At 41.7% G+C, this 12512-nt stretch overlaps 1 protein-coding gene across 1 annotated transcript in view; it reads left to right on the top strand.

Annotated features, from left to right (window-relative positions):
- The window catches only part of CREB5 (cAMP responsive element binding protein 5), a 257654-nt gene that overhangs the window by 31576 nt on the left and 213566 nt on the right, over positions 1-12512 (top strand). Inside the window, exon 2 of the mRNA XM_075083142.1 lies at positions 10812-10883. Coding sequence (XP_074939243.1) covers positions 10830-10883 — 54 coding nt within the window. The 5' untranslated portion in view covers positions 10812-10829. The remainder of the gene's footprint in view (positions 1-10811; positions 10884-12512) is intronic.

A 12512-nucleotide genomic window follows, 5' to 3' on the forward strand; every position in this document is an offset into this window, starting at 1 on the left:
TGGCTTGGGAGTGCTCCCAAGGGACCAGCAGCTGAGCAGCCTCCGCACAAGTACCTTGGGATGTATACCCCTCCAACAGAGACTGCCAGGAAAGCTGTACGTCAGGCACTGTGGGCAACGGGGGGCTCCCTGGGGCTGGAACCACAGGAGGCTGCTGGGGGTGTCAAGGCAGGACCTGTCCCACCACCCCAGCTAGGGACCAGGACAGCCAGGCAGCCCCAGCCCCAGGCATCAGTACGTCCCTCCCTATCCTGGGGCTCCTCTGAGATGCTGATCTTTGAACTGCTGTTCTGGGGTACAGAGAGGGAAGCAGACTTTTGTTCCTCACAAGCATCAAATGTATTTGTAGGGCATTGTTAGTGCTGGGGGTTGGAGGAGTGCCTTAGGCCCTCACGAGTACCTCTGGGGCACTCTGGCTTTTGCCTCGAGTTGCAGGGAAGATAGGGATCACTGCCTTTATGCTCAGAGCAGACATATATTTGCACAAAAGCCTTTGAAGACCTGCTGTTGGATTCTCATCAGTCAGCCCCTCTCTTGGGTTCACTCCTTTAATGGTCAAGAAGCTTGACCCAAGGGTTGCGGACACATCCAGGGCAGAGGAGGATGCCAGAGCCAAGCTGGGGGGGTCCGTAGGAGGGTGGGGGAACAGAACAAAATGGTTTGGGTTATTTTTGTTTTGTTTTGGATGTCTGCCAAGCAGTTCGTGGGCCTTTCCTCTGTGGTCCTGTGCTCTTTCCAAGTCAGATACCTGAATTGCCAGGGGCAGACAGTCCTCAGCCTTGGTTCTGGTGCTAGCGGGAAGGAGTCCTTTGGTGTTGTGGGGGACTCTGCCACTGGCCTGTATAATGGGGGGAGAGGAGGGGAATTTGGTGCTAAGCCCACCTGCCCTGGGCATTGCTCACCTTTCCTAGTGTTTTTGGCTCCAGGCCTTGGTAGTGGCTCCTCATTTCGGAGCCCTGGGGAGGGCTCTGCCTGCAGCAGGGCATCATTTTTTGATGATACCAGCACCGGACATGTCCTGTGATTACTGGTGTTTCTTCAGGTACTCCAGGAGACTAAGGCTAAAATACCTGTCCCCACCAAAAAGCTTTCATTAACTTTTGTGAATTGTTCTTCTGGTCCATAGTTTTAACTGTTATGATAAGGTGCAAGCCTCTAGTCTGACAAAAAATCTCCAGAAGGAGCTGGTTGTAATGTGTAAGTGGGCCTCCAAAATACAGAAACTCATGTTTTAATATCTGCAGCTGCTCTGAGTGTATATTTTTTCCTGAGTTACTGGTTAGTTCAAGTAAATCCTTGCTTACTGCTTTACTTGCCGTACTGCCCTTTTAAAGTTCAGTTGTGGTGCGCTATGCAAATAGTAAGGATGATTTGGAAACAGGTTTAAAAACCTGTTTCCAAAACTCAAAACCTCTTATATTTATGAAGGTATTTTAACTGTAGGATGACTCCATCTTTATATTCCTAAAAACATACGGACAGGCCTAAATCAGAATGAACTTACCCCAAACAGGTTGTTATGTGGCTGTTAGTAACATTTGTTATATGGTGGTGAGAATCTAAGTGTCTGAAGATAAGGTGTATATATTGGTGATGGCCGGTAGCTTTCCACATACACAGTTTAAAGAGCTGCAGATCAGCCTGGCCTTGACTGTCAGGGCTGAAAAGAACAGTTTTCAGTTTTTAATGGCTAAGCCTCTCTACTGCTAAGTACTGCCTGAGGGGACATGGGGGCTGCCAGTGTTCTCAGCAGAGATTTGTTACCCCAGAGGATTTTATCTTACACTAAGAACAGTGAACGTTGAAGGTTTGATTCAGGATTTTTTTGGTCATTTTGAAGAAAGAGAAGTTTCCAGCAAAAAAAAATTCTTTAAAAATTGTAATTAACAATTGGTGAAAGTTAATAATTAATGGCTTGTAGCTGAGTTATAAATGGCCTCATTTTTCTACGTAATGAAAGTCAAGCTGTCTTATATGTTAACTGTATTAAAAAAAAGTAAAAAACGAGATTGGCCTTAATTTAAAATTATTTTAAATATACAGAATTGCAGAGTTGTATCCATAAAATGTATAAAGTTGGTTTGCAGAGTTCTGGTTTAGGGATTATTTTATATAATAAACCAGAATGAAAATTTGGGCTGGCAGGGTTTTCAAAGCTCGTGTTAAAGCCCCTAACTGCTTCTGGTATGAAAGTCAGCTAAGCAGGCTTGTGTTGTTGTTTCCCCCAGGATATCTTTTATGCTTTCTTTTTTTTTTCTTCCTTCCCTTTGGAAATCCAAGTGTTTATTTGCATGCAAGGTAGGTGAATTCTTTTATCTATTTGTGTATCTATCATAAACCAAAGCAATTAGCATACTGCAGTTACAGTACACTTAAAAAACAAAACAACCCTTCCAAACCTTCAGTCAATATTATTCCTGGAGGGAAAACTCTTAATTAAATTGTGTGCAAACTACAACAATAGGCAAAGTTGTTTGGTGTTTAATAATAACTGTTGGGGGCGGGGGAAGAGTGAAAAGAGTAAGCATAGCAGAGAGCTTTGCATGCCATTAACCCAAGGATAGAAATGAGGTCAGCCTTTGAAGGGATGGACAACATGCTTATCTGCCAACATTGGAAAGTCCCAAAAGATTAGCTTATTTGCCAGATGTTACTGGGAGTTCATCATTGACACCCTCTGCTTCATGGGCTTCATCTCTCGCCACAGTTGCAGTTGCCTTTTCTGCCCTTTGCAGGCTTCCTGGAGATCTTCTCCAGTGCATAACACTTGATTTTTTCCCCTGAAGTAGGTTTTTTTGGTGGTTTTTTTTATTTTTTTGACAGCAATAGGCATGATGAACCATCTTAACTTGTGAAGATGATCTGAACACTCTGTTTTTCTTTCATACACCCACGATAATGCTCTTGGCATAAGAACCACTGACACGAAGCACAGTGACTTCTACAGCTCTGGGAATGGGGCTGTGTGTATGAAGGGGTTTGTAGAGACAGAGGACCCACCTCGCTTACTACTATTAACCTTTGGGAGGCGAGTGAAAATTGGGGCAGGCTGTATGACAGGCTAAGAATCTTCTGTTCTATTTTATCCCTTTGCCCGGAAAATAACTAGATACAATTTTAAGCAGGTTGTTCTTATGTTATTAGCAACTTGGTAGGGCATCAGATATAGTGCTGTGGTGGTGGTAAGTGTGTAACCCACTGAAAATCAGTAGTGAGAGAGAGTGCATGCTATCAGATCCATGTTAATAATGACTGTAAGAGCCTGGAGTAGCGTTCTCTGCACATATCTTCTCCTTTAAATCTTTCAAGAGTTTGGTAGTAAATATTGATTTCAGCTAATGGTGGTTTTAACTTCTCTGTGTGCATTCTGTGCCTCAAGGGACTGTGGCCCCAACAGGGAGAAGCCAAGACTTGCTCATAAAGAATAGAGCAAATATGTTTTTCCCTTAAAATGCTAGCTGTTAGTGGTTGTCTCTTGAAGCAAGATTCCTGTCACTTGTGTTACTGCAGTTATTTTTGCGGTTTCCCCACCTCCCTTTGTGCAGGACAATTTGTGAGATGGGCAGTGGCTTACATAAAGGCAGATGTTATCACTACCTACCATGAGGCATCCAATCTAAGAAGTCTGGGGGTTGAAGCTTTTGAGATACTTAGTAGAATCCTTTTGTAGCAGACGAGTGAAAGCATATGTTTGAATCCTGTTCTAACATAGCCTTCATACTTTCTTTCCACTGGCTATCCCAAGACCCTCAAGTCTAACTTACCCTTCTAACGTAAGCACTGAAGTTGAATGCCTGATGATATGGAGGGAGAATATTTGTTCATGTTTAGATAAACATGAAATTCTGATGCTGTTTGACTACCCATAGACACTTGACGTTCTCCCTAGCATTTCGTATGTTAAGTCCATAGACCCAGATACTGGTTTTACTTCAGTAGGTCTGGGTTAGCTGTTGAATTTCCAGCACTGAACAGCTAGCAGAAAAATTGCACGTAGGGAAAATGGAGAAGTGATGCAGGTGTTCTTTCTGTCTGCCAGTGTGTGAAATGTTCAGTGTCCTTGCAGTGCTTGACTTTGTGGTTATATTGCTACAGCTTGTGCTGCTGCTGCTGCATGTTCTGTTAAGCAAAACTCTGTTCTGCCAGTGAGGTTACAGTCTGGTCTCTTGTGTCGTTTCAGACTTGTAACTAGGGAGAGCAGGTATTAGCGTTGTTCTGCAAATGCCATCAGTGGGGGACAGTTGCAGAGCTACAAGCCTGGGACGCTTCCAGGTCAGGCCGGCCCTGTTTGGCCAATCGCAGAGCGCAAAATAACCACATTATTCCTCAAAGTGTTTTTCCAGAGTTGAAGTAATAGCCATCTTTCCCTATAAAGATCTGATTTCTCCTATAGAATATTTCTGTGCTGAGATAACTTTCACAAACTGTTTTCAGAAGTGCTGGGTTTTGGTTTTTTTTTGATTTTGTTTTAAATTCATTCTTCACCTCTGTTCTCCTATTTCCTTTTTCTGTTTTCTGTTGCCTGTGTTTAATAACACCATGGCCATTTCTGTAAAACAGCAAATCCTTTTGCTCTGTACCAGGTAAATCCACAATGGGTTTCCTGTACTGAAACGGAGAGCTCAAGAAATGTAGAGTAATCAGTTAGACTTGTGCATTTTCACTAGACTTGAGATACAGCTTATCCAGTGTAGGGGACAAATTGTGCCCTCTAACAAATAATCTGTCTTGCATGGATGATAGTGTTGGGTTCTCAAGCTGCTGTTACATGGGAAGGCAATAGGTCACCTGCTTTCTGTTTTGAGTTTCTTTTTCAGAGGTATCCTTTTACTCCCTTCCTCTTCCTCAGCCCAGTCCTCAGTGGCTTGCAGTCCAGTGGCTTGCAGTCCTCACTTCCACTCTTTTTCTTTTTTCCATTTCCACTGGTGGCTCCTTGTCCCCAGCCCTGTTTGGGTTCTTCTTCCCCTTATCCCCCCCCCCCCCCCCCAACTTAATTCGAGAGTTTTACAAACTTCACTCTTGTTCCATTTTGAAATTTCCTTTCGTTGCCTCTTCTTTTTTTCGTTATCCCCAGTTCTACTCTTGCAAAAAAAAGCAGCTCTGTATAAGCAGAAGAAAGGCAGGAGGCGGCTGCCTTTATGAATACCATAGCCCGAAATAGTGGGTTTTAGCAGCCAAATTCTGAGCGGGGGAGCTAAAACTCTTCTCCCTCAGCTGATTTGGAGGAAAAGGGGTATACCTGGAGTGGAGGGACTGGACAAAACCTTGGGACTGCTGGGGAGCCTTCCCAGCACTGGATTTTGTTCAGACAGGCAGTAAGCAAAGCAAGTGGCTGTTTAAAAAGAACTGGGGTGTTTGGCAGTGTGAAACAAATATCTTTGGTACTGGATTCACAAATGATCCTGACGCATGCCAGTGGCCAGCGACTTCACAGGTGGCAAGGGGCTAACTACCCCCCTCCCCCTCCCCGTGCCGCACAGAGGGTGCCTGCTGCTGGGCGGCAGTGCTGCCAACCACGGGGAAAGGACCGAAGGCTGCTTGCTGTTGAGGCAATTCACACATCAACCACTTTTTGAGAGCACTCGGCTCTGCCTAAAGATTTATGGGGCTCTCTTCTTTTAAAACAAATGAATAAAGGCCCAAGCTGAGTGTTTTTCCACATATAAATGTCAGAAATGCAATCACAAAAACTTCACTGGAGTACCAGCGCGGGCTCGAGCCCCAGCTCAAATGTGCATCACATTAAAGGCCTTCTTGGGGACTCCAGACACAAATTGCTTTCCAGCATCCAGAACCATTTGGAAATGCTTTAATCCTGAAATGAGGGGGTTTCTAATGGAAATGCTGACAGACCCTTCGTTGTAGCAGCCGAAGCAGGCAGGGCGGTAATAATGAGCCCTGTATGTGTGCATGTGGAAAGCATGATGCTAGTTTCAGAAAACAAGCACTTCCACTGAACAGCACATGCCGACGAGAAACACCATGCACCGTTTCAGTGCAACGATACTTAAAATTGGCTTTGCTCATGCAAGGACATATTGGGAACAACCGTAAGCATTAACCCTGCATGTACTACGCTTCCAAAACCAACAAGTCTTAATAGCATTTGTAATAATACTGCAATTATCTGTCAATAGTGCTGTACTGAATAGCCACGCCTGGCAGTTTAAAATGCTGCATACACTGATGGGTTTCTTTAATATTCACAAGTGCATCATAACCATGTCTCCTCTCACTTTTTATACATTGTGGCCATGACCCTAAAAAATAGGTGATGCTTCATTTATTGCTCATGTCTCTGCATACCGCTGCTAATGCTAGCAACTATCTATTTTGACTTGTATTTGGAAATCTTAGTGACTTTGGTCACACCAGGCTGAAGAAACCTGTCTTGCAAGTATGTGCCCAGGTGATTAATTTCAACATACAGGTTGCTTATAAGTGTAATTACTCACTTGTGCAAATGGCAGGATGGGTGCACTGACCTGTATTAGACACATCGTAGTATACACCTCCCCATCGGTTCATTTTCACTGTTAATCAGAGGACTGAAAACCTTGCAACATTTAGACAGCTTGAGGTTGAAGGCTGAAATGTCACTTTTAAAAGAGGGTTAAAAAGGTCGTGCAGCTGCAAATAATAATAGCCCAATGAAAATCAGATTCTTACTGCAGCCCACTTCAAGAATAACATTGAAACAGGAAACAAGCCTGCTTGATGTTTTTACCAGTAAGGCAGTAAGATTACTGCTGAGTTTAAAAAGAGGGAGAGAGAGACAGAAGGGAGCATGCTTCCTTGGTGTTAGTTTTTAGAACTATTTTTCTGATTCAGAAAGGATGATCATGGGGCTCTGCAAAAACTCCTTGAGAAGCCTGAGGATGTGGGGTACTTCCCTCTGGATGTTGCTGAAAGGGGATGTAGTTTGTTGCTGTGTTCTGAGGGTGATTTTGTTTCTTTTGTTTGCTTTTTATTTCTTCGTTATGTCCTTGCATTCCTCACTGTGGGCTTCAGTTTTATGAATTATAATAAGAAATGTTTAGAAGTATCTTATGCAGAAACCAAGGAAGAGAAGAAAATCTTGGCTTGCTGCAGAACTCGCTTGTTTCTCTTCCATGTGACATGGCTTAGAGAAGTCTTTCTATGTTTCTTCTATGTTTCTGTTTATTTATTTTTCTAATCAGAATACCTTAACTTCTCCTAAGCAGAGTGATATTTCAGAATGGCAGGCTACAACACTGTAGCAGATTTCCTCACTTATGCATTCTGCCAATAAGGCTCTTTACGTGGTCACAATAGGGCAATAAATGCTGACAGATGTTGTTAACATGTCTATTAAAATTCAGCCCCCTTTTCTGCTGCATAATGCTCTCATGCCTATTGTTAATAATATCAGAACTAATGCTGACATATCAATATTAGTGCTCACTTATATTCATAATCCTTGTTTGTTTCTTCGAAGAGGTCACAAAGTTGCAATAAATTAAGCTATCGACAACAGAATTTAAAAATCCAGGCCTGAGTAATTTTTTAACTTTTCAGTCATCATAGATTTGCCTGATATTCTTCGTGCACATTAATTGCAGCAGTCATATATAGTACTGTGAAAGGTGCACGAGTGTAACTTGAATTTTTAAGATCGCAAAGGTTAATAAGCACCTTAATTTAGATGGAAAGGTTGCTGTGATTTATTTTTATTAGGTGAAGTCGAAATGTTGCCATGGGTTGCTTGATTTCCTTCATGTATGCTGAACCACCTGCACACACTGTGGAAAAAGGAGACTTGTGGCTCAGCAATACACATGAGCTGTGTGAAGTGAACTGTGTGCCAGAGGTTGTGTACAGCTGAAGGATGGGAGATGCATGCCTGCATCTTGAAAAGGATGCCATGCAAACTGCGCTGTGCACAACCAGAAAAACCTCTGTTGCTGCAAGCTCCCATCCTGCTGCAAATTGTAGGCAGTAGGCAGCTTTTTTCACTCATTTATTGCTGTAAGAGAGTCAATAGTACTGCAGTCTCAACTGCAGTGATAGCATCACATGTAAATATGAATTCTGCATGGTGCAATTTGTCTTGAGGTCATTGCACTATCTGGTAACATGTTATATGGGTCAGGTTATGCTCAGCAGTATCCTGGAGGGCGCACATGATACAGCCATTCTGGATTATTACTTTTTTTAAGTTTAGTGTCTGCAAAGAGTAATTCTCGTGGGAACCAGCAGTTGCTTGTACGTTTGTGGTAAACGACTAGATGTTGAATCTGACACCTTTTCAAAGTACTGAGAATAAAACCCAAGTCCCTGTTTTCCTGCAGTCAATCCCCACGCTCCGGATTCTGGTCTTGTCAAATATGTTATTTTGGTGCTTACTCCGTGCTTGTCTATCTAGTAACCCTGAGAATCATTTAATTGTATCAGAGCATGTATTGATGGATTTAGGGACTAAAGCTCAAGTTCAAGACAGTGAGCACAGTTTTAGACTTGGAATACTCAGTAAGAAAACAAACTCCAAATAATTCCTGGTAATGTTTTGAAATTCACTTGGACACTTGGGACCAGAATTGTTCCTCTCTTGTTTTCTTTAACTGAGTCTCATCCGTTGTTCTGCTATTGAAAATGCAGTTGTCACTCTCCCCTGAGGAGGGGAGAAAGGGCTAACAGAAACCTTTGGCAGTGCTTCAGTTGCAGGAGTAATTGAGATATCAGATAAAGCCTTTCATTATCCACATGTAGGGTTTTTTTTCCTTCTTTCTGTGAAAAGGTCTTTAGGAAAGACAACATCCCGGGGTCACGTCCCATAAATAGAGGTGGATTTAAAAATCAAACTTAGCTGGAGGTTTTGGTTTTGTTTTTGCGGGGGTTTGTTTGTTTAGTCAGTTATCTGCTGCTTGTGTCTTTCAGACAGGCTAGCGTAATTCAGAGCATTTTTATTGCTTCACCTCTGAAGAGCTTGTCTATGCACAGTCTGGAACCGAAACAACTGAAACTAGAAGTAATTTAACACCTTTAGTTATTTTAGTATAAGCCTTTATGTGAACATACTCTTTCATTTCTGATTATGAGTATTCTATTTCAGTTTAACATAGCTGTAAGTTAAATCAAAACAGGATATGAATAATCTTTAAGGAGTAAATTAGGTACAATTTTAGTTATTTCAGTCTAGCCTTGTTTAGATAGATAGGTTAGTCCTGAGTTAGGGTCTTTCTTGACACCTGACTGTATTTGGTACAATAAATCACTTGTCTCAGGCCAGATGTTGGTAGAATGTCCACATCACGAAAATCAGTTGATGCTAATTATGACCTTTAGGGGGTACTGTCCTTCTGGAGGTTAAAGGGCAAATGAAAATAGAAATTCTTCACTTTCTGGTGCTGCTTCTGGGAGTCAGTGGAGTCAGGTAAAGGGTGCTCTGCTGCCTTTTTTTTTCTTGTCTTTTTCTTTTTTTTTTTTTTTTTTTAGGTTACAAGTAGGAAAATACCCTGTCAGGCTAATGCTGTTGAATTTTAATTAAAAAGTAAAAGTTATCGTCCAAAAGTTTGGGGTTTATTTTTTGAGAACTTAGGGCACTGAAAATAATCGCTGTAAGTACAGGTCTGGCTGATGTTCAGGTTAAGGGTGTATTCATTGCTTGCAGGAAAAGGTAGCAAGTCTTCTGAAAATAAAGCTTTTCTAACAACAAGCGTAAATGTGAAGACATTCCTGATAATAGGAAGCAATGAATTGTAGTTTTGAAAACTTACAACAGTGTTGAGTAATTTTAGCGCTTACCCTTCTGCAGATTTTTTGTAGTTTTAAAATCAAATTCTGCTTCTCCACCAAGATATTTCTTTTTGTTGTATGAAAAAATTACACAAACGCAACTCAGGTATTTGTCTCAGGGGGACTGCATGAGGCTGAATTTTAAGGGGTTTGAGGCATAATGTAAGCAGAACTCATTGTTGTGCTTTAAGGTGGGTCAGCTACTATTTTCTATCTTGTAACGCCAGTTGTACCAACAGGCTCAAAACATTTTTGAAAGAAGTGACTTATTTATTTTACGTCCTAGAATGTTACTAAAAAATGATTTTTGCTGATGCTAGTCAGGGGCACTGCGGTAATATTGACCCAAATTCACCCAAATTCAGCTGCATTGCTGGGTTCTGAGGGAGAATGTTTCCTCCTTTGGTTTTATTTGAGACACAGGAGCTTTCCCCAAGGCTCTAGTTCAAGGTTACAGGACTGGAACTGCTATGGGGAAGCTGCAGTTGTAGGCAAAACTTCACTTCTCAAACTCCTGAGGATTTAGTTGACCTGTTAAAGGATGGGGATGCACAATTATCTTGTGCATACAGAGAGCATGTATGTAATGTATTTAAGTTATTAACATTGAACAGTGTGGATGAAGAACTTCAAAAAGTGGGTTCTTTCTCAGAGGTAACCTAGACGTCTGGTTTTAATGTTGTTCAGCAGGAACTGAAGAAGGAAAGGTAAAACCCCTTAATTCAAGATATTTCTGGGCAGACACGGTCTTATCTAATAACAACACTGAACATACGCTTTTTTTCTGAAGCAGATTTCTGCTGTGAAAGCTTAATGGATTTTTTTTTTTCTTCCTTCAAAGTAAATATGTGCTCAGGAAGGAGTAACAAGAACTTAGACTGTAGGGAGCCTGCTGAATATTAGCAAATTTAGTACTCTGAGGATGAAAACTTTGTTCTGGGAGTTTGAAACAAAAGCACAAACAGTGATGATTGTATGTTGCATGTATGTGTGAAGTTTAGAACGTATATATTCATAGGTTCCCTTTCTTTCCCCCTCCCCCTTTTAACATGTAGATTTATGAGGAATCAAAGATGAACTTGGAGCAGGAGAGGCCTTTTGTCTGCAGTGCCCCAGGCTGCTCACAGGTGAGTGGAGTCAGCGGTGATATTAATTGAGTCCTCAGCACTAGCTCTGGCTTGTATAATGCCTCCTGATATATTAACACATGTCTAATAATAATATGTGTGGTTTGCTTTTTTCCCCCCAAGTCCTCCCCCCCCCCCCCCGACTCCCTCCTTACCCCACAAGATATTATTACAAAATACTTAAAGCAAATACAACAGCCAGTCAAAACTGAGTTGGTGAAAGTGCTTCTCAAGCTGCTTCTGTGCCTTCCCTCATCCCCAAGCCTAATGTTTCAAGCCAGGTACTGCAAATTTCTTTAGGAGCTAGCAATAGAGGACACACTAGGCAGGACACATTTGTCTGTCTTCTGCTTAGATGTATGACGGAATATATTATGTTTCCTGTTGGATCTGGTAGCCCTCCTGATTTTTTTTTAATACGTAAATACAATGGTATCTTATAAGCATTTTTTAAAAAAAATCTTTGAGACATCTTCCTACTAAATATTCTCTATAGAAAATGTAGCCTGTCGATGAATTCTGCCCCAGGATGTACATTTGGGATTCCTGTTGACTGGTGATCTGCCACATGTATCTGAGCGTATGATCTGACCTGTAACATTAGAAGTTTAATGATCTTTAAAAAACCTGAAATGACAGGGATTTTACCTGCTGAGATTTTGAATGGGGATTTATGTGTTTTTTTGATGATTTTGCAGTGGTGAGGGAAGTTCCCACCATACAGCGATGAGGGAAGTTCCATGTGTGGCACTTCTGACCCTAATTCAGTTTAATGACAAGAGTTTGTGAGTAAAATCTTCAGGCAAGGGCATCTTTTGGGTTTTTGCCACAGGCTTCCTGTACGTATCTGTTTTAAGTGATTTAGCTTACCCATTTCCCGGAGCCCTCCTCTGTTAATGAGGGTAATCTTTCCCTGCTTTAACTGTTGTTGGGAGTTTTCAGCTGGCTAATATTTTAACAATGCTTTAGGTTCTTCTGGTGGAATGATGGGTGACTGTTACTGGAGTGTAGGTGTTGGTTTTGCCAAGAGCTGAAATAAGAAAAGGGAGAAGCCTGAGATCTAGTTAACGACAGGCCGAGCAGCTTTGCTGTTTCACTAGGTGGGAGCCTTCTATGGGTGTCAGAGTGAATCTTTTGGATTGTCCCTATGATCAAGGATTTGTCACTTCAGATCGCCATATGCAGAGTTAAACTTTCACCATTCTGTCACAGGTCGAATAAAAGTATCCGAGTTTTATGGTCAAGTTTTATTTACCTTTTTGTTGAATCTTAAAACTAGCTTCCACTCAGATTGGTGGATTTGAGTGTTTTCATGTCAGCTATTAATTAATTTCCTCAGTGGAGGTGAAGCTGATCCAAATAAGCTCATTCAGGTCTTCAGAGAGCAGATTTGGTTCTTTGCTGTTACAATTTCGAAACACAAGCAATGTAAGTGAGACTTCATCTTAAAAAACATTTAATTTCCCATTTCAAAACATGACCTCTGTTTATTGTAAATGAGGACTTGACAGAAGTGTGTATTGTAGCGCTGCTATCCAGTTAAACTGTCTGGGGACTGGCTTCTCTATCAGCCAGTGCAGATGTGTACCGGGGGCTGAGGGAGTTGACCTTCTGCACAAGGAAGAAAGT

The sequence above is a fragment of the Phalacrocorax aristotelis genome, chromosome 2 (assembly GCF_949628215.1).
Source record: "Phalacrocorax aristotelis chromosome 2, bGulAri2.1, whole genome shotgun sequence".
NCBI classification, from domain to species: domain Eukaryota; kingdom Metazoa; phylum Chordata; class Aves; order Suliformes; family Phalacrocoracidae; genus Phalacrocorax; species Phalacrocorax aristotelis.